At 38.6% G+C, this 23,690-nt stretch overlaps 1 protein-coding gene across 1 annotated transcript in view; it reads right to left on the reverse strand.

Moving 5' to 3' along the window:
• The window catches only part of OSBPL10 (oxysterol binding protein like 10), a 121,503-nt gene that overhangs the window by 56,008 nt on the left and 41,805 nt on the right, over positions 1-23,690 (reverse strand). The window contains exon 4 of the mRNA XM_026064207.1: positions 17,621-17,812. Within this exon, the coding sequence (XP_025919992.1) occupies positions 17,621-17,812 (192 nt within the window). The remainder of the gene's footprint in view (positions 1-17,620; positions 17,813-23,690) is intronic.

The following is a 23,690-nucleotide window of genomic DNA, read 5'->3' on the forward strand; positions in this document are numbered from 1 at the left end:
GAGATAAATAAAAATAAAAGTCTACATTATATATATGGACCCAGAGAGGGATTTTTAAACAAAACATGAAGGATACTCCATCAATAGAACCTTAGGTCACTTTCCCTCCCCTCTCAGCATATTTTGCTAAATCTGATATTTTTAGGCAGTCTAAGCAGGAAATTATTTAAAGAAAAAGAATGATCAATGTTTAATAGGTTTCTGAAGAATGCAAATTCAATCTCACATGCTAAAGTTCAAACTCTAAACATGGCTAGAGATAAATAAAACAAAGCCTACCTCCTTCAGCTATCTGCATTCATACATGGCCCTCATTACTGAATGTGTCAACACCAATAACATTTACCATACGATGGATCACATTAACTGTAATGTTTCTGTAACAGCTTATTGATTCCCCAGCTTAGCCTGAACAAAGAAACATGCACATTTGGCTTAATTATTACGATGTTTATGAGACAACAAGCATGTACATTTTCTTTTATACAACATTTTTTAGATTAAATTCATGACAAGCTTTTCAAAGCAGGTTGGGAGTTGGCTTGTTTTCATTCTCCTTATTCATCATCCATGCAGCACCTAACGCAATCATCTCTTATCCAATACAGCCAAATAATAATCCAGCCAGATTGGAGCCTGTGGGCACTAATGTGACACTGTATGTCAACAAGAAGTTTATACACTGGTTACAGATAGGAAAGGTACCTCTAGGCAAAGTCACAACTTGATAAAAGACTGTTTGTTTTGCTAAAATGTGTCTATAAAATTGAACTAGATGCAGTCAGAAAAATTAACTACTCCTCTCTGAAGTATACTGTTTTAAACTTATCTTCCTAAAATGAATAATTCCATTGTGAAAAATATAAACAAAAGGCTTGAAATAAATTATGAGTTTAATTAATAAGATAAAGGCATACAGCTGAGTTGTTAAAAACTTTCAAAAAACCTGCCAGATTTTATAAGCAATAAAAATTCAAGCCCCATTTGACCAAACTACTATATTGTAAAAAGGTATGACAAACTTCGTGATCTGTGGCCCTCTCCCCCCCCCCTTTCTTTTTCTTTAAGAGTATAGCATGTGCTTCCTGTAGTCTCCCCACACTGGTAAACAGAATGATTAAAAAAAAAAGTATACATCGAGTGCACTGAACAGAAAAAAAGGAAACTAAACTCAGAGATGCAAATAACCATCCTTAAAAATAAGTTAGAGTAGAATTAACTGAAAAGCTGTTGTAGGAAGATAAGTAAGAAAATGTAGTTAAATTTCTTGCTGCAAGTTAAAATAACAGCATTTTAAGTGTCAACAAAAGCTTGAGTAAAAGACAAACTCTTAGTTTTGGTAACCATATATAAATTAAGCAACGGCAAAAGCTAGGAAGATTGAGATGAACTGTGCTCTCAAATTATTGCTGAAAATTTACTCTTATGAGAATGTTTACAGCAAGATGTGCATGGTTAATTTTGATTGCATTTGTCAGACAAGAAAACCATCAGTCAGTAACCGACAGAGACACCCGCAAGACCCCACTCTAAGGAACTGCTAGGACCCCAGGCACTGCTCCGGGTCTGAGAAGCCGCACACAGGTAGCTGAGCTCTGGAGCACAGGCAGAGGGCAGCTTCAAAGCTCAAACAAATACAAGAACACCGCACGCCCGTGTGTGCACCCGCACACACACTCTTCCCCAAAAGCAGAGCCGGGCAAGCTGCTCAGGGAGGCAAACTGAAGGAATGGCCACGAGAGGAAGGAAAATATTCTTTCTAGAAGACTACACAATACAGTTCCATGGAAAAATGCTTTCCCCCCACTTTCCCATTCTGAATGAGGGTGTGAAGTTGAAACCCTGAGTCTCTTGTGCTTCACACCAACAGAAACACTTTATTTTTAGTTCAAACGATCAGTTTTCGTACTTTCCATTTTCTCATAGAATCAGCTTACATTTCCAAAAATGCGTTCCATAGGGGGAAAGAAAAATCCAAAATAAAACTTTGGAAATTTCAAATATTTCCACTTTCCCCTCTAAAAGTATCAGCTAGAATTTAGTCCTTTCCCTTTTAACACGTCTGCCTCAAGGCCAACCTTTTCTTCTAGGAAATGCCGATTTGCCCATACTACTACAGCAGTTTCCTCATACCAGCCTTGCTAAGCTATCCCACAGCCCAAGAAAATGACCTGCAGAGGAATGATCTGCCATTATCCATGGCCAAAAACCAGTAGTATGTTATAATAAAGAGGTTCTAAAGATCATCATAAGAAATTTCTAAGGAGAAATAGTGCAGGAGTAAATTATTCTGAAGCTTCCCTCCCTCCGTCCTTCCCTTCTTAATAAAGCACAAATATATTCCTCTGCAGCTAAGACAGGAGCATAAGATAAACAGACCAAAGAGCTTGGGAAGCATTTGGAAAATTAACTGCAGTTAGCACTTAGCCCAAAGCTCCACAGGCATTGGCCAACTATATTCTTCCTAGATTAGGGGTAAATTAAAATAAAAATCAATTATTCACTCTCCTTCCATCCAAGACATGGTTATTGCTCTGGGTCTCAATACTCTCTAGCTGATCAAAAAGTTTTAAGAAGCCCTTTGGATTCACCCCTTCTATGTCACCTAGCTTCCCATTACACTTGGAAAGTTGGTAGCTCTTCTAGGGACCTGAAACAGCAGCAGACACTGAGAATGGCAACTTCTTGATGAACATTTACTGCTCACATGCTGATCAAAACTGCGCTATTTAAGATGCTGCATAAACAGAACAAAAAGAAAAACTCCCTCTATTCCAGAGAGCCGTAAAGCAATTCTCTGTGGCTTAAGGGAAAGGGAAGCAGGTATACTATGAAACTAACAGATTTTTTATTTTTTTAAACATGCTTGACACTTTTGTTTGCAAGTCATTGATAAAAGATCTAAAAAGACTTATAGGGTGGTTTTTCTGAAAGGAATAAGCTACTGAGAAGTTAACACAAAAGCACCAAACCATGTTAGAGGAAACTGATTAAAAACATTATTCCTTAATAGGACAGACTCTAGGCCAGACAGCTATAGCAAGCTACAGCAAAATCCTCTTATTTGCGAGTCAGCTTATTNGGGGGGGGGGGGGGGGGGGGGGGGGGGTAGCACACAGCATGTCTTTCAGGCATTAATTACAAGGTAAAACCAAGAACCACATATTATTTAGGTTACATGATTTATCAACACTTAAGTTGGTTGGTTTCAAAATCAGAATGAAAAGCCTTGATTTGGAGAAAAGTTCAACAGCAGCATTCCTTTTCCAAAGTCAAGTGACTTGTCTGAGTTTGAATGACTTTGCTCTAAGTGGAGATGCATTCAGTGGTTTTTGTGGCTTGCAGCTTCCCTTCCTCCTCACTTGAAAACAGAGACTGTTCAAAGAAGTTCTTCTCTGCTTTGAGAGCAGCAAAGCCTACTCGCCCCTGCCTTCTCACCCAGTCTCAAACAGTTTCTCTTCCCACTCCTGTTTCAGCTTTGGCACCCCCTGCTCACCTGTACACAAGTTCCCATAATATGTAACAGAAACCACATATTTCCATTAATACCACTAGGACTTCAGAAATGTAACTGTATGCTAGATACAAAACAGAAAAAAGGAAAGGATTATCAGGATTATATGCATTAAATGAATTACTTGTGTGCATATATGCAACATTAGCAGGGCCACATCCAACTTACTGCAAAACATTCAGTAAGAGGGAGCCTCACACTAGGAAGAGGCCAGTTTATGTGCATGTCTTACTCCTCCCTCCATCTTCAGTCCACGGTAAGAAAAGAGCAAGCAAACCACATTACATATTCCCTATCAGCAGACATGCCTGAAGCTTGAAGAAAATTCAGACCTTTCAGCCAGCCAGAAATTCTTAATTATTTTTGCTATTTTCTGTAGATAACACTACCCACACAGAAACCTGCCACTTGATGATACCCTCAGTAGAAGACCAAACGCAAGGAAATAGCTTGATAATTGCATCAGAAGGTCACTCTTTCCCTGCTGCTTGCTCCCAAAGAGCTACCTCCCAGCTGCATGTGATGCCCGCTTCCTCTTCTCCCTGACTGATCTTAAAATCCAGTGCGACTGCTTTCCTGACTTAGTCCAGTCAAAGCAACTGCTAGCTACTCCTCTGCAGCTGCACTCACACCTCCTGGGTCCTTGCGTTGGGAATACACTGCCAATGATATATGGGACCACAGGATTATGTGACAAGACCCCAAACAAATAGGTAAGCAGCAATGACTCTATTCTCAGGGTCACCCACATAGTATACAAAAACCAGAAAAAAGCTACGAGACACATTTCTTTCCAAACCTAGGGCACTTCAGACAAAATGAGAAGAAAGAATATTCCACTATACAGTAAGCAAGCTAAAATTAGCTGCTACAAATTCATTTAAAAAATAATCAAAAAAATTGACGTTATTTCTGCACTAGAAGAAATTTTACAGTATTTCAGTATTTTGTTAAAGTGCTAGATGATATACTAATCTTTCCAATGCAGAGATGCCATCTTACAAATCCTGATTTATTTTATTTTTTTTTKGGGGGGGGAGGGAGAGATTCCTACTTTTAGAGTATAATAAACTCTTTATTAAAGATATTTCCTCCCATCCTAAAACAAAGATAAATTGAAACATCAAAGGAAGAAACCTGATTAGCCACACCTAAATGGAGGAGCATATGACTGCTTTTGACATGATTTTATTTAAAGTGGAAGTGCTTTTGTTATCCAGACTCCAAGACTAATAGACTTAAGTCCTGCTCATCCAGCCCAGACCAGCATTACAATGATGAGAACATTTTTCTTTCAAGAATTACTGAACTTACAGGATTTTGCTCAACTATACAGCACATCACAACAACCTAAAGCAAACACTAGCCTTGAGCCATCTACAAAACTGCCCAACCCACAGCAGCCGCAGGGGCACCCTAAGACACAGTGATTCTAAGCTCCCTGTTGCAAAGAAGAACGGCATCAGCCGTATTATCTACAAAAGGGCAAGCAGACGCTCTCCATTTGTCATGCAGGCCACGTGGAGCATAGCAAGAAAATAAGTAGTGCCATCAATTCAGTCTTTCTGTATAAAGATTTAAGTACTTCAGATCTTCCTACACTTCCTTTGGAACAGAAAACTTCAGGAAGGTTGTTCAGTCCTTCCCAGACACAATGTGGATGTATACTTAAGAAATTCAAAACAATGTGTGGGATTCTCCTGTTTAGAACTGAACTTCACACATATGGAATACTTTTATAGTAGGTATTAAAGACACGCCTGCAAGTGTGTATGAAAAAAAATCCAATACACTCTGGAGTGAAACAAAAACAGTCTTGTAGCGCTAGGAACCCACAGACATCCTGTATTGTCAAGTCTTCTACAACGCACTAGAAAGCGTTCTTCAAATACACATTCAGCTGTGTCAGTTAATAACTCTCCTTCTCTATCACAGTAATCTCTGCAGAGACTGTCAGTAACACCACCACTAGCAGCACTTGTTCTGGCTACTTATCTCTAGGCATTTCCTCTGAAAGATTTTGTGTATTAAATTTTATTTTTAAATCCTTTTCATTGTTTTCAACTTGCATGCAGTTAGCAATCATGTAAAAGACTGAAAAAATGAACAGCTCACTGCTCATATGAAAACAGAGCATCTGTAAAAACATAGGGTTTTGCTGGAAAAGCTTTGGACATTTAAATAAYAACAGAAGAGCAACAGGTTCACTTTCTTGCCAACTCTAAGTCAAATTGTTCTTGTGATAGGCTTACTCCCTTTAAAAGCAGACAAAAAGTCAACTTGCTTACCTTTTTTATGTTATATAAAAACATGATTTTTCTCTCTCTCTCTCTCACACACACATACACACACACACACACACACCAGAAGCTATAGCAAAAGACACTTTATGGAAGTACAGTTTCTTGCTTTTAAAATACAATGCCAGAAGAAAAGCATATTGAAAGAGGCTGGAAAGGGATATGAGAATAGGCCAGCTTTTGAAACAACCCCAGAATAGTCATAAATGCTATGAGTCCAGACCTTTGTTACATTTTTTAAACAAACATATACCACAAAAGGTGGGGGGGGTTCTTTTTTCTAAATATAAGATATGGCTTTTCTTGAAAACAAAAGCAGAGGCATGATGCAAGAGAAGAAAATCCACACAGAAAAAAAATAAAAACCTTATAAGTCATTATTTCTGACCTTGAGTAAGAACTTCTCTTGCAATGTGTTCCTGATGTAGATTTGATCAACAAGAAAAACTTTCATGTTGCAAAAATTAAGTTAAAACAGACAATCAACTATATATCAAAGTATAATATCTAGATACACATACTAAGTATATATCAAAATGTAACAAGTAACTCCACTGTCATCAAAGCAATCATACCAGTCATTACTCTGACACACTGGCTGTCAGTTCAGCTGAAATTCACAATTCCCAGTATTTCCACAAAACTCTCCCATTTGCAACTATTTGTTCTGAGAAAGGAAAAAGCATAAACATATAAATATGCAGAAAGTCTATTTTTAATAAAATTGCCTGCTTGCTTTAGCTTGCTTTCAACTTCAGTTGCTGCAGAACTCAGCACTGTCAATCACCAGCTCAATAGGTATACCTCTCCTAATGAAAAGTCTGCCAAATAAAGAGAACCTCTACAGCTGCAGTAAAAGTTGCATTTTTTCCAATGTAATGCACTTTTGTTACAAGCTAAGCGTTAATAACTAACAAGGCAAGAGAAATTCTGTATAGGCTTAACTTCTGAAAAGCATTCTCAAACTTATTCAAGGTCACTTGGAGGTGGGTCTTACTACTTGACAAAAGAACATTTTCTGATAAGGACTTACAGGCTTTTCCCTGTTCTTCAGTCAAGTCACATCCATAGATCTTATAATGAGATTCCATCAACAGCATGCAAGCCAGGAAGGCAAAATTAGAGCTTAATACATAACTAAAGTGAAACAGCTATATGCAGAGGTTCTTGCCAAAGGCACTGCAGCATACAACATGTCTCTTATAAACAGCATTTTGCACTTTAGCTTTAGCAGTATCTACTGTAGAAACACGTACAAGAAGAGGTGACTACAAACACGCTTTCTTAAGATCTACAAGCAACATGTCTGTACATTTTGCCTACAATGAAACCAGGAGCAAAAAAGAGCCACTGACAGAACAGAATTCTATTCTCAAAGCTGCCACCCAAACATAGACCCACAGTAGCCTCTGTGAACATTACTATGCTAATGAGAAAAAAAATACATTTTAAGAAAGGATCCTAGACCATTAAGTGAGATATTCTGAAAACATCTTGGAAAAAAAAATGGAACCAGACAATGACATCCATATCAATTGTCCTCTCTTGACTATTACTTTCCTCCCATTACAGAGAAAAAGCACGTAACTCTCCATTATTATCACCTCAGGGTAGCAGCCTGCTTGACCTCAATCATTTTAAAGCAGCAAACAATCAGCAGTAAAATTGGAATGACTCTGTTATATAATAGTTATTAAGGCTTAGACACACACTCCCTATCAATGAAGCTTCAAGGGAGCAAGTTAATTTTCACTTGGCATATAATTTGCAGACAGAGACACAAAAAGTGACAGCACAAACAGAACTACACCTCTGACGCTCAGGATGGCAGCTGATCACCAGGGCCTATTTTTCTTTTCAGCCCCTGCTGCTGCTTTCACAATTCTATTTCTTTGGGGGGTGGGAGGGAGGGGGGGAAGAAAGGGACAAAAAACAAACCAAAACAAAACCAGAAAACATTTTGCTTTCTTTTTCCTAACAAGGAATCCACATCATCACTGTTTAAGGCAACAACTAAAAAGCTAATTGCTACATATCTTCATTTTCTCAGCTGACAAAACAATTTCCTTTGGGGTTTTGTTTTGGGACTTCTGCTGTCTTCTCCTAGTGTACTCTGTAGAGTAGTTCCTTGTGTGGAAACACTATAGAATGGAAGAGCAAATGTCATTAGGATGGATTCTAAAAGCAGAGCCTAAGACAAGCAGGAGAAGATATGGCATAAAGGAGGGCCTGATGAAGTATGGGCTAGACAAGTGGTCAGTGAGGTGGACTGAAAACTGGTTGAATTGCCAGGCTCAGAGGGTTGTGATCAGTGGCACAAAGTTCAGCTGGAGGCAAGTCACTAGTGGTGTCTCTCAAGAGTTAATACTGGCTCCAATACTGTCTAACACCTTCCTTAATGACCTGGATGATGGGACCAAATGCACATTCAGCAAGTTCACAGATGATCCAAAACTGGGAGGAGTGGCTGGTACAACAAAGGGCTGTGCTGCCATTCAGAGGCACCTCGACAGGCTGGAGAGATGGGTAGAGGGGAACCTCGTGAAGTTCAACAAAGGCAAGTCCAAAGTCCTGCACCTAGGGAAGAATAACGCCCTGCACCAGCACACACTGGGGGCTGACTAGCTGGAAAGTAGCTTTGCAGAGAACCTGGGGGTCCTGCTGGACAATATGTTTTTTGTGGCAAAAAGGCCAAGAGCATCCTGGGCTGCATTAGGCAGAGTGCTGCCAGCAGGTCAAGGGAGGTGATCTTACCCCTCTATGCAGCACTGGTGAGGCCACATCAGGAGTACTGTGTGCAATTCTGGGCTCCCCTGTACAAGACAGTAACTTATTGAGTGAGTCAAGCAAAGGGTCACAAAGATGAGTAAGGGACGGGAGAATCTCTCATATAAGGAGAGGCTGAGAGCTGGGACTGTTTAGCCTAGAGAAGAGAAGGCCCGGGGGAAGATCTTATCAATGTTTATAAACATCTGAGAGGGGGTAAAAAAGATGGAGCCATACTCCTCAGTGGTGCCAAGTAACAGGACGAGAGGCAACGTGCACAAACTGAAACACGGGAAATTCCACTTGAACACAAGAAAACACTTCTTTACTGTAAGGGTGGCTGAATACTGCAACGTGTTGCCTAGAGAGGCTTTGGAGGTTCCATCTTCAGAAATAATCAAAACCCAACTGGTCACAGTCCTGGACAACCTGCTCTAGCTGTCCCTGCTTGACCAAGGGATTTGGGCTAGATGATCTCCAGATGTCCCTTCCAACCCCAACTATTCTGTGATTCTGCTGCTTCCATTGATGATGATGCTCTTTCACTGGTCACTATCAGCACTTCCACAGGCTACTGGCTCTTCAAGGATCTCAGCACATTATCTGCTCTTCAGGAAGCAGCCATTAGTTATCATCTCCTATCATGCACCTTTTAAATTGGCTTTTAATTTAACTCAAGTTATCTATATATTAAGTATGAACCTATGCTCCATTCTCCACCAGAACTGCATGTTCAATTCCTGCTTCGTATCTTTAAATTTTGTAACTTGCTGCATATCCTTTCAACGTAATATTATATTCTGTGCAGACAGTCCTTCATTAGTCACCTGATGGACTACAGACTTCTTGCTTATTGGTCTACTCTCTAGTAGCTTATCAGTTACACCTTCAAGCTCCCTTAATGTTAGTTGCACAGCTACAGTAATCAGACTTTGAATTTTGCAGGTCCGCATAGTATTGCTTTAGCCTATGGAGATGTTGGATTGGGGGAGGGGCAAGGCAGGGGGGATGACTTTTTGGTGACAGGTCTAGAAGCTTTAAACATTCCTTCAAACACTGGAGGAGAAAAGGTAATCCATTTTCCTGAAAAAAATCTCAGTTTGTTGCAACTCAAGCATAAGGCAGGAAGTGCCTACTTTCCTTCAAGGCTTTAAAACTGGCAAAATCTCAGCAAGAAAATGAACTGCTGAGCTGACCTAACCACCTATTTACACAAAAGCATATCTCTGTTAAGAATATCCTGTTTTTCCTTACCATACTTGGTTGAGATCACAGTTTCAGACTCAAGGTTAAATATATGTTCTCTGTAAACAATCTGCCCTTCTCCTCACCTGAGAAATGAGTCAGTGAAAGAAGGAAAGGAAACTGGAGGAAGAAAAAAAAAAGAAAAAAAAGTAGAGAGGAATTACAGAAAGACCTTGGGTCCATGGAGATGGACTAGAATGAAAAGTYCAAACCCCGACAGAATGTTTTAGCAGACAAGCAATCTCGACTTTTCTGAACTACAGAATGCTTTTAAACTTAACCAATATCCTGAGATATTCAGCTTTCTTTGAACATCTTCACATTTTATGACTGTGAAAAAAACACTTTTCCGGCCCCCCTTCCCTACCCCCAATTGCCAGTTCTTCTGAGAGTCCCTTCTCAGTTCTTAACACCAGAAGAGAAGAACACCTCTCCCTTCCAAACCAAAATATACAGTGGAAAGAACCTGATGTTTAAGGGGAAGATTTAGAAACAAACAAAAGTACTGAGATGCACAAGGAAAACAATTCCTCTGATAGTGTCAGCTATCTTAAGACTGTTTCACTGAGTCACTCAGCAAGTCTTTAGGTGAGTAGAAGTTAAAGCTTTTTACTTACATCCAACTGCCATAATAAATACTCAAGTAAGAGAGCATGATTCAGACAGACTGCACCAATGACCATTATTTTTCTTCACAAATCAGCTTCTCTTTCCTTCTGTCAGGGTGAGTAGGCTATATATTTTTTGCAAAGAGATCAGTATCAATCTAGCACTGGTTATGTTGCTACTGGAAGGAAATATCTGAAGATCAGGGTCTAATGCAGGAGATACAACCTGTTTTCTTGCTTGCTAGCCTGCTATATTATAGCTCCCTGTAGGAAATGGCATACATCACCTACACGTGTGGAATACCTACCAGCATAAGGCTTCTACCAAAACACAACCAGTAAGTGCTAGGCTCTCCCTCTATACCTCATGAGCTCTTCCCTTGAGTATTGGCTAGTTTACCTATTATATTAATCTTATCCTATTAATAGTCTCCTACTAAGACTTACCATTTATTCGCAAAGACTCAAGGGGAGCAGGGCGCAGGGGACTTGAGGTAAAAGCACGAAGAAGAAAAGCAAACAGGGCTACCAAGGTTGCTTTTTGTATGAGTTGCTTCCAACGATCAAGAGCCACAAATTAGAGAAGCAAAGGAAGGACCTTGCAAGTTCGAGTCAATCCTGGATGGCAACTGGCTGCCAGCCAGCCAAGCAGGAAGCACACTGTTGTACCCTAAGGCACAGAACGCCACACCAAGAACACAGCTTCTGAGAAGCTTCTCATGGAAAATTATTCTTGTGCGATTTTATTACAATGATTACCCCAAAATCTGCAAGCCAAGCCATTAGTTTTAGTGATTAAATGTTACTCATAAGTAGATGTTATTCTACGAGCGCTTTTGAATAGCAGTTTTCCTTACATTTCAGAACCATCACTTCAGTGAAGTTAACAGCTATAGCACACAGCTGGAAAGCATATTTTGCTTATTAGCAATTATGGCACATTTGTGAATTTTAAGCATTCAAGAGTGCACCTAAAGGGTTGCTAGTCATTACATCAACATCAGCAATTGCAGGAAAATTCTATTAGTTTACCGCTGTATGCCATACTACTGATAAAATTCATATTTTAAACTTTGAGTAACATTAGCCTCAGAAAAGAAAAGGCCACACTGCACTAGAACCTTAATTATACATTTCAACATAGCATACCTTTATGGATGGGGAGTCATCTCTCAGCATGTGTGCTCGCTAGCATATATAAGTGGATCCTTAGTTGCTCCTTCCCCCCCCCCCCAAATCATCTCATTCCACCTGGGGAACACTGAAGTTCTATAAACATACATACAGCCATACAAGGGTAGCTCAATATGTCACGTTACTTCTTCAAACATCAGACAGATATTAACAGTCCTTCCCTTCCTCAGCAATCCTCACATTTACTTCTTTTCACCCTCCTCCCAGTTAGCCACCTGGTTCATGGTGTCCAAGCGTAAAACAACATTTTATTACTATCACAGCCAAGATTATTTTCATAATTTGGGAGACCACTGAGCGAGAGGAGAACTAGATTTGCTTTTAATTGCCATGAAGTATGCTTTTAATGACTTGAAGATGTGCCCTRGAACAACATCCCATTTTATTCAGAGGAGATATTACTTCCCCATCTTAGTCAATTCCGCTCATGTTTTCTGAAAAGCAAGTGAGCTGTTCCCATTAACACTATCTAATATTGCAATTCCCGGACCATCTGGGAAGCCTTGAATAAAGCGTGCCCCTATGACTTGTGATAAGTCACTCGGAGACAAAGCATTCCCAATCCACCCTGTTGACTTCTCCCAGTGTCACAAAGCCCACTGTCAACTGCTTTAAATTGACATCATTAACTTCAGAGCACTGAAGTGATTCAACATACCCAAGCCCAGTTTTGAGCCAATTTATGACATGCTACAATATGACTGAAGAGCAATTATACAGCAACTTTTCCACAAATTCATGTGTTTTGTGGCCGCCAGTCTGCATCTACTAGTAAAACTGTAACTGGATAAGAGGGGAACTCTGCTGGGGRGGGGAAAAAAAAATACAAGTTGTCATTCCAGAACATAATAAACTGACAGATTATTTTTTGTTTGTTTGTGGGTGTGGTTTTCTTTCTTTTGATGCATGTATTTGTCACTGTAGTGAACAGGCTCAGGAAACATTAGCGCATGTTTTTGCACATACTGCTTAGATTGTTTTTTCAGATAGTTACAGCTATACATTTAGTAGCTATAATACAAAAATATATAAAAGCATATGCCTAATTCAGGCAGATATTGTTCAGTTTAGCCTGTTGGTTGGGATGAAATGTTAATAGACATCTTGGTTATTAGCTGTATTTTAAAAGCTTATTGGCAGAAGTCAGGATTGCAACCAAGAAGCCAAGAGACAGACAAGCAGCTGCTTAAAAGCATGGGTGTAACACATACAAAGTTTCCAAAGAAACTCAGAACCCGAGTTCTGAACCATTCAGAACCTGAAATCCAAGGATTACAGAAGGAAATCATAGCAACATTTAGCAAAAGCTGCCAGAGATCAGATCTCTGTTACAATAACAGATGAGAGCTCTGGGGCTTACTACTTTATTTGTTACAAAAGCAAAATGTTTCCTGTATTCCTTGCTGTAGCATGCAGCACTTCAGGAGTCGCACAGGGATTTGGAGATTGCAGTAAGTCCCTCCATGAATGTGTACAATAATGTAAACTGAATGGTACACTTAAAATGCAGGACCCATTTCTATGTTTACTTTCTTCTGGAGGGCATTCACAAGTAAGTAGTTTCTGTACTTAATATTTGAAACCTGGCTAGCCACCTGATATTACACTGTCATCTATTACCACCGAGAACATTCAAAAGTACTGTCAACTTAATTTAATAAAAACAGCATTTAAGTGTGGGTTAACAAAATAGCACACATACTTTGGGAGCAGTAAATCCCATTATAAACAGAGCTGCAGAAGGTTAATGCACCTTGTCGCATTAGGAGTTTGCTGTGAGTAACGCTGCTGCAGCAGCCAGCCAACCAGAAGGCAGCGCCGAAATTAGGGCCACTAAACCAAAAGCCATGAAATGTGATACTCTAATCTAGAGAAACGATTTACAGAAGTACATTTTCTTTAATGCTTCAGTTTCAAACTGTTGACTCTAAATTGAAACTGCTGTAATATTTGTGCTTGAATTGTGGAAGAAATCAGCCCTGCAGTTTTTCAAAAATGCAGATTGATAAGTATATATTATGCTGTACTCTATAATATTTTATACCAGTTAGAATAGTTTAATTGTTTTATACACAAAATTAAATGACAATTTTGAAGGCACACAAAAGTTGGACACACTATTCCCTTCAAATTTCACTTCTCTCAAGCTCCTTTGTAAACTAAACATTTACTTAAAATTTAACGAAATGCTTTAACAACTATGAATGGTAATCTTAGCTTGTCTGCAATTGGTTAAGAAAACAAATGCTACAACAGTCTCCTGATTTGGCTCTCGTACACATCATATTATCCCTAATTTATAAATTGTCATGTATTAAGTTGAGTGATTGAAAATGATCATCTTTGCACGTATTCAATTACTGCTAAAGCTACAGGTTGAAAAAAAAAATCTTAATAAACGAAGCCATATTTGCACCATTAACATTTCAGATTTGGAATCAAAAAAAAAAAAAAAAAAAAACCCACACACGGAAATAATGAACCAAGTTCATTCCTAACATAACTCCCAGGGACAAACAGTGTAATTTTAGTAGAACATTTGCTCTGATTCCCATAGCAACCTCAGTGCTCCCTGCTGCTATATCTGTATTCCAGGATGACTCGACTTTTGCATGAATACAAAAATCAAATATACAGAATAAGTGTAAGCTATGTGCACTCTTAGTGACCTCAAAGATACTGCAACAGCAAGGTAAAGATTCAGAGAACACTGAAAAGTGTTCAACTCCTGCATACGTGACTTAATAATTATTGCTTTATGATACTAGAATAATGCAGATTTCTGTCAGATTTTCTGATACTTCCAGAGACTGAAGTATCCCATTTATCCCCTAAAGAGGCATGCTTTTAATTGATCTCATAGTACTAACTTGAGCTAGAATAAACAGCCTTAGGGGATGACACTTTTATAGACAACTCAGATAGCTTTAGAAGAGACTGCCACAGAAGAGACTAGATGGCTTCCTCTGTTCTTATATTGTGTAAATTGGCTTCTTGTCTACAAGGAAAATGATGGAAAAAATATTTCTCTAGACTTCTTCCATTTAATTTCTCTAAATTTCTATGAATAATAAACCATTACTATGAGTCACTACAAAACATTCTTATATTGCCAGTTTTCACACTCTATCAGAAGTGGGAACACTGTTACAGGTTGTACTCTAGTCAAACCTTCTCAACCAAAACAAACATCATTCCAAAATGAAGCGTGCCACTTATTTCACAGGATCACAGAATAGCTGGGGTTGGAGGAACCTCTGGAGATCATCTGGTCCAACCTCCCAACTCAAGCAGGGTTGGCTAGAACAGGTTGCCCAGGATCACGTCCAGTCGGGTTTCCAGTATCTCCAAGGAGAGATTTTCTTACTAAGTTTTGGCTGCCACTGAATGAGTGTGATGCAGCCACTTGGCTTTCAGCTAATTTTAACCACCTACAGTAAAGAATTCTGCAAGTATAACCCTTTTCTCCTGGCAATTTGTGATAATAATAAAATACATAGTTTAAAACAACAGAATGCAATTTCAAGACCACACTCACTTATGTTACCATAAAAACTGCACAACTTACTAAAAATCACTTGAAAGCAATACTTTAATGATAAGCTACACCTGAATAAAAGAAATAGGACCTTGAATAACCCTGCATAAAGTGCAACACCGAGTATGCCAGCTCTCCCAAATTAATGTACGGTCAATTGCAGTTTTGATATTACACTCTATAAATCCATATGGACTGGACTATTAACATCAAGTTAATATAAGCAAAAATATCATTTAAAGAACAATATTTTGAACAGGAAAAAAACCTACATTATAATGAAAAGTAATACTTCTGAGCACCTTTGCAATTAGATACTATGCAAAAGTAATTTGACTATTGAAAGTTAAGTTTTTAAAGCAGTGCAAAAGCTCCACATTTGTGCTCAATTTTAAGATTACCAGCAAATTGAAAATAGGCAAAGTTCTACTTTCAGAACTGAAACACTTACTGTAAGTATCATTTTGGGGACCCACATAGTTGTTTTTTCTACCTTCATAAAATTTTGCACATCAGTATGGTTCTAAACAAACATCTTTGCTATCAGTCTTTTTACACTAAAATTCTCTGCTCTATGTTCTCTACAAAACAAATTTAAATCAGCCAGAAGAAAACAGAAGAAAACAACCTGTTGTTTATTSTTACTATCAAACAGGAAAAGAAAAGAACAGAACAACTAAGCATTACAAAAATATCGCTGCAATATGTAAAATATAGGAGCACATCTGTTCCATTTGCAACACAGATGCACTTCACTTTTTGCAAACAACACTGTCAAATCAAGACAAATTGGTCCAGAACTGAGCAGCAATTCCAGGTTCGACATTTTCCAGGAATATTTTCCGAGCTACCAAAGACCATAAGTCCCCAAGTGAAGGATGTCCCTTTTGCAGCATTCCTGTTTTGCTTTAACATTTACCTTTCTGCAGCAACATCACATTACAATATATTGCAAGCTCAGTAAGTAACCAACTCCCAGGCTTTTTCTGCAGGGATGATACTTAACCACTTATTTTCCGTTTTACTATATGTTAGTATTTATTTCTTCCTTCCCAAATGTTCTTTACATCTGTTGATTTTTGCCTCGTTCCAACTTACAATCATCGCAAATACTACATCTTTCTTTTAAATTACTTTCAGACTTGTACAGCTTCATATCACAAAGGTGCCACAGCTCCCACTGATTATTTTATTAATAGATTATAGATGAGGCAATCTCTGAATTCACCTGCTCTGAGAGCAAATACACTTAGTAATGTAGAATCATTTGGGGAGGTTGGGGGGGGCGGGGGGTTCTGATTGGCAGGCAAAGACATGATATACCCACGAAAAACAGACAGACACAGGTTTTCTACAATATAAAGAAAATGTGGGTGACAGATTCAGACAACATGCTTTTCACGGCAAGGAAAAACTATTTTTAATACAATGGAGAATACAAGGGAAGCATTCACTTTTAATGCTGCTACAATAAAAACCACGCAGTCTTCACTAGGTTGTACAATTTGAGTCCTCATTGTGAGCTGGGGCTACTAAGATAATTTCTACAAATTCTTACTATAAAAGTTCTCAGGTTATAAAACATTTAGGAGGTATAAACTTAAAAGCAGATTCTTGATAYTGTAACTATTAGAGGATTGGGACAGAAATTTTAAATGCATATGATAAAAGAATGCTTTAAAACAGCTGGTTTCTCTGGTAAGGGAGGGAGGGAGAAAGGGACTATTAAAGAATAGCAAGAAATTCAGACAAAGCAAAAATAGTGAGATGAAAGATAAAAGTGAGTTCTGTGAAAGTCTGCAGTAGCACTTTAGTTTAAAAATTCTGTACTATTTTTGTTGCCTAGAAGATGGACTTAAATTGGTACTGTATATGAGTTAGACTTTTTAAACCCTAGTAAACATACCTTGAAAAGAACATATACTTTGTTTGCTTTCGATGAGTTTAAAAAGGACAAAGCATTCTTCCATCACAAGGCCAGCAATAGAAACTAGACAGAGTTAAGACCACAGCCATATAGAAACAAACTGCTGAGTGTGGGGAGCTGTGTATCCTTTCTTATTCAGACTTACCTGAGTCTTTTTTCAAGTTACATTTAAATACTTCAGGACTCTCTTACCAATCTGAAGGGATTTGCGGCATGTAGTTTTAAAAGAGCACTCTTCCAGTGTTGTGGCACCATTGTAAAGTCTGGGAGCTGTGGCCAACCTATTCCAACTTTTAAAGCATGGACGCACAGTAACGTTAAGAGTGGCTTAAGAAGCCTGTATAGGCCATGCTTCAAGCTGAACCAAAGCTAAAGACAGCCTTTTGCTCAATGAAGGGATCAAAACAAAGCAGTAAAACAAACAGAGTAGGAAACAAAGAGAGCTTAACCTGTCAGACTTTGCTTGCTTATTCTAAAGCAAAATAAACATTTTAAAGTTATAGCAAAACATCACATGATATCTCCTACCTCTCTGACTTCGTGGAGTTGACCAGAACGCTGGCTCTTAACTCTTCGGGCAGCTGCAGGGGATTTGTGATGCGTGATGGTAACAACAGTTGGCCCGCTTTGATTCATATGTTTCTGGCCACTAGGAGACGCAGAATTAACTGTCCCAGGTGGCAGAAGAGATGAGCTTCTACTTCGTGAAGATGAAATGTTCTAGAACAAACAATGGGATGTTGACTTTTACTACCTTTTAAAAAGTACCTAATTTACAATTCAGGCTACAGATTTGCACTGTTCTACTTCCCTCACAAACCTGAACATGGAAGTCTAACTGTGCTCAGGACTCATTTATTCCTTCTGAACCATCTGCATTGCTCAGCAGGGATCTTCTTGGAAGTGTTGCGGCTATCGCTTTGGTACAATACACTCCTACATATTAACGTGATGTTGATAAGTTTGTACAACCATATGTTTTAGGAAATATTAGGAATGATTTTGAAGATGGATTAATAACAAGGCCAACACAAATAGTTTTTATGAAGTCAGTGACCTATAACTCAAACTGTTTAGTATGAGCAGGAAGCATAAATAAATCTTAACGCTTTCACCTGATTAGCTTCTGAAACAGTTGAATGCAACTCTGCTAATGTTCAAGAGGCATCAATTTTAGAAGGCCAATCCAAATACCAAGTAAACATTAAGCTGTGCTTTTGCTTCAAACATTAAGCTGTCAACACATTTTGGAGTAAGCTTAGGATGTAAGACAAAATAGGCTACAAATAAATTTCCAACAGTATCTGCAACATGAACACTCTTAACATGCAACCAATAAAATGGGAATGAATATTCAGGAACTTTTGCTCTTCCTATCTAATTGTTTATCAGTGTTGCCACTTCAGTTTGTTTACTACAACCCTCAAGCCTGAGTTATCCTGAAGAATATCTTTAGGACAGCTGTTCTCAAACAAGCTGAGGGGTACACCACAACAGTATAACATATCTTATATAAAAGAGCATGACAGTTCTGCTCTTCTATTTAAACTGTTCATCATATCCGTAAGGTTAAAATTGAAACAAAGTAATTCTTACCTCATAAAACAAACCACATTATAGAGCAACATTTATTAGAACTTGAAGTGAGGTAAATATATATAGCACTATGGGTGAAATACCAGGACCCTAATTTTTCTTTCCTACAAACTCTGCACAAGTAAAGATGGCAGCCTTCAAAATTACTAAGAGTTACTGTGAAAGTGGGGAATTCTTGAGTGTGTCTGCAAGTACACAAAAATGTTACTTAAGAACAATCTTTTTACCCTTTACAGATGGCTCTCAAACTTCACAAGTCTGTAGTAGTTTCATTAAAAGGCTTTAAATCCAAAGTGGACAAGTTCCAATTAGCACCGGATTAAACTCAGGCAGGCATTATGCTAAAGGCCATGCACACACACACGCACACAGAGCAGGGGGTGGAATTTGTCAGAAGAGCACAGGTTGCCATTTTTTAAATTTGTCTTGTATTTGAAACAGCCTTGCTTAGACATAATTACAGGTGAAAATAACAGCACCAGAGAGTCAGAGAGAGAGGTATTTGGGGAGAAGGGGCTGAAGGGAACTGTGTGTTTTAATTTCTTTTTTAAAATAGAAGTTTCAGAGAAATGGGCTATCCCTAGTATATCACAGCAAAATATATGTCCAGATATATATATTTTTTTATACTGACTAGCATCAGAATAGTTCTAAATGAAATTTAGGGTGCAGAGGAAGATCTTAAAAAAAGAGAGAAAGATCAACATTTCTTTTTCTTCCTGACTCAGTGAACTACATAGGATTGACAGGTATCTTGTGCTGAGAGGGGAARGAGAGGACTCTAGGAGAGGCTCGCTGGCAGTTTATGTTAGTTTAATACAAGTTATTTTGGTTTGGGAAGGAAACCTTCCAAGAATCACTGACATCCTACTATCTTGCAGACACGGTACTAACAATACCACTGCTACCTTCACGTATTAAAACTTATCACAGAACTCAGACAAACAGAAACAGTGTAAAAGAGTGAGTCTAGTCATTAGTTTTGCTTGAAGGAAAACAACATTCTGAAAAGTGAAGCTGTATTATGTTTCAATTCTCCTTTGGGGGAAAAATAAGTTACACATCTGCAAATAACAAAAGTAATATAAAACAAATACTGAAGAACCCACGTACTACTTCTGTCTAAACACAGAATCATGAAGAAAATTTCAGAGAGATTAGCTTTCACAGAAAATATCTGTCAAAATAATCTCATTTAACTTGCACAGTTGGAGACCAATGTTAGTAAACTAACCTGTACGTATATTCTAATTAATATCTCTGTCTGTGATGTTGTTTTGTGATTCAATACTACTTTCCTTCAAGACAATGTTTCTCAAACTGCAGCAAACTGTCTGCAGCTGACCCTTGGATGACAACAGGCTCAACTCGGAAGTGTTCCCAGACACCTTGGCTGCAGCTTGCACCTCACATTTTTTCTCATCCCGTCACCTAACACATGGCATACCTTTCACCAGACCCYACTTATCCTTGGGAGTCATGAATTTTACCATGGACCGTTAGCACAAAAGTTGAGAATTTTTTCTTCAAGTTTGCAGATGCTAAGAAGTTAGCCTTTTTCCCCCCATAAAGCTAACTGCATTTTTTCATTTAATTGGCTTTGCATGAGAAATAAGGAAAGCATACATTCCCAAGAAACAGAAATACCCATCGTTTCAGGCATCCCTATTTTAATCTAGATAAGATTCTTTTATAAGACTTGCTCTAGTTCATATCACAAGTCACTGGGCTACATCACCTACACTCCCAAACTGTGGCATGAGGCAGAACAAAGAGTTTGTGGGACCACATTGCTTTGAAGGTGGCTTTTAAATAAGTTTTATAAGGGCATGTAGCAGCTCACAAGAGCTGTTGGTGGACAATCATTTAGGCTATGGAGCTTGGAAACCAGCAGACAAGAAGAGAGAGTCAGGAAAACCAGATCATCTATAGTTTTAGTAGCACATGGCTCTCGACAGATTCCAAAACTAATCCCAAACTAGAATTACATCAGATGGCCAACAGCAAGGGGGTACTGCTAGAGTAGCACTGGGAGACCCCAACTCTCCAGATATGTGAGTTCATGGCACAGCAAGGGCTCCGTAGATCAACACTGAGACATGAACGTGGCATTCAGCAGTACACCTTGCCCCACAGCAGTACTACATAACCTCCAAGAAGAGATCATGTCTGCCTGTGAGCCTCTCCTTGAGTCCTCTTCTTCCCTTCTGAGCACAAGATACCTACCAATCCTACGCAGCTCAAAAATTTTCAAGTCAGAAAGACTGGCCAACTTGAATTAGCACATGCAGCCACAGTCTGTGCCAAACATCATAGCAGAATACATTGATATGAATGGCTCCTATGAAAGTTTTCCTCATCTCTTCATTTTCTGTCCCTTCCTACCTTCCTTCCATCTAGTCATCCAGTTTTTCTGATCTGTGTGCCAGAAAACTCCACCAGCCCACCACACAAGTCCTCTGGCATCTAATTTGGGATTATTCTTTACAGTATGTCTGTAACATACAAAACCTGAATGAACTCTGTATTAGGACCTCTGGCTACCCATGAGGTTCTCCCTAGGCAAGTCTCTAAGATAGATTCAACCAATTCCAGCTTACGTATAAGTCCTTCTGTTCCACACCATCTGACAAGATTGTTACAAAACTTAACAATGACTGAAATGACACAAGACTGCAAGGAGCTGATGCCAGTAAGGAGGAAGCACTTGAAGATACAAGAAGCAGCCACCTAACAAAGTGCTGGAGAATGTTTGCAGGAAGCAATTTCTACAACCACTCAAAGCCTTTGGAAGTGGGGCCCCACTAAGTGGCTGAGGAGCACCAAACCTGCCATAGAGAACTGTAATGACAGCAAAGCACTGTGCCTGCTCAGCCCAAGGACACAGGGACAGCAGCTAAGTCCTTCTGCCAACTTCTGCTGCCACTTCAAGAAGAGACCTCTTTTGGAACTACATACTTGCACCCTCACGCACTTTGGAATTTCAAAATACATTGTCAACACCTATGTCCCAGCCAAATACTTGACTCTTCTTTTGCAGAACTTTTTCAAATTAAATACTGRGAATGACAAGCATCACTTTTATATTTAGACACACAGCTGTGCAAAACCAAAAAATTCCCATTTTTTGTTAAAACATTAAAATCGGTGTTATGTTTTCCACAGCTAACAAATATCCAATTATACAATCACACTACAAAAATTGTTAAAATCACTTCCCCAGAAAAATCAAAGTAAAGACAATAACTGTGGGATCTTCATTCCTAGTCCCCTGCTCTTCTCCCTAGCATTGCTGGTGTGACTGATCTGCCCCTCCAAGTATCATCATATGTGGTTTTCTTTAGTCCTGCTGCTTTCTGGTTTACAAATAAGAGATAATGAAGGACTAATAAGAAGAAGACATAATGAGCTCATCAATGATTGGTAATACAGGGTGCTAATAACGAGTCAAGAAGCCCACAGGCAGAAGCATCCCAAAGGGATTACAAATATTCTTTCACAAGGCTACACATTTACCTGCTAATAAAATGAAAATGAATAAAAGTATAATAAGCTAATAAAAGAATAGTTTGTAACTTGTGTTCATCTTGGTTTTAGGACCCAAAACTATTTAGAGCATGCCTAGCTAATACAGATTTGGGTTAAGACTAATTTTTAGTAGACTGTCCACCTCCAAGATGAAAAAGCAATATACTGAATGCTTCCATTTGAGTAAGAAAAATCCAACAATTAAAATAATGTAATTGTAGAACAATAAGTTCCAACTATACTAATGCTTTCATGACTCGTTCTCCCAGGAGATTACTCTTCCTGCTCACAAAGAAGCTGAAGTGTTTTTCACCATTTACCAGAAGCAAACGATTTTGTTTATTTTAGAAAGTAAATACAATGTTTCAGAGATCAATAAACTAATTTCTGAAGTGGACTGTCCTAACTGTTTATGGCTGATCATCATCATCTCCTTCACAAGCACTGAGCCACAGATGTTTTCTACACAATAATAAATGCTGAAATTACATTCCTTTACTTCTCTGCAGTAAGCCTAACATACACACAGCACCAACCCCTATGTAAAATTTTAGGGCAATGAGAAGTCACACACCATCAGCAAGCAATAATGATTTGGAGATACCACCATCCAGTATTTTAATTCCCATCTGTATCTTTTCCAATGCATCTTTAGTAAATAAATACCAAAAAACAAAAATATGCATGGAGATCTGTTTAATCTACATTCTGATCAGTCACAAATGTTAAAATGCAAATGACAGTCTATATAACATCCAAACTTCAGACAGAATCTATTACTGTGCTTTATCATCTTTAGGTAAGGCAATATATGCRTCTGCTTTTAAGCAAGAAACTATGATGATTATTTGATCATAAAATCTCTTATTTGTCAAGAACCATTTGCACAAACTCACATTCAACCCTAAATGTAGAATTTTTTTTGTTTTTGCAGAATGGCTTTGAAACCAGAGGGATGTGAGCAACTCTATCTTCATGCAACTTCTAAAGGAAAAAAAAAAGTGTTAAAAAAAAATGTATCTTCAGCCAAGCTGTGCTTCCTTCTCAGCCTCATCACTATGAGGATTTCCAAAACTGAAAACATTTTAATTAGAAGCACCATACTTTTAGTTGCCTTCTATAGCACAGGAAAGAGAGGAAGAAGAGGAAAAAGCAGACAAGAGGAAGGAAGAGTGAACTTACTCAAAAGGAATAAGAGGTTTGATGTGGAGATAAGAACCAAAACAATAGTGCCAAAGACTTGAAAATTTCACTAATTTAGCTTTATGGAACCAGTTACCATGTGGGTGCTCAAAATACCTGGTGAATAATCCATCTGAAAAGATTCTCCATGGCCATTCATTACTAAGGCAAAACAGAATCACAGAATCACAGAATCACTGAGGTTGGAAGGGACCTCTGGAGATCATCTAGTCCAACCCCCCTGCTCAAGCAGGGTCACCTAGAGCACATTGCACAGGATTGCATCCAGGCG

Source organism: Apteryx rowi, unplaced genomic scaffold (genome assembly GCF_003343035.1).
Source record: "Apteryx rowi isolate R43461 unplaced genomic scaffold, aptRow1 scaffold_210, whole genome shotgun sequence".
Taxonomy (NCBI): Eukaryota; Metazoa; Chordata; class Aves; order Apterygiformes; family Apterygidae; genus Apteryx; species Apteryx rowi.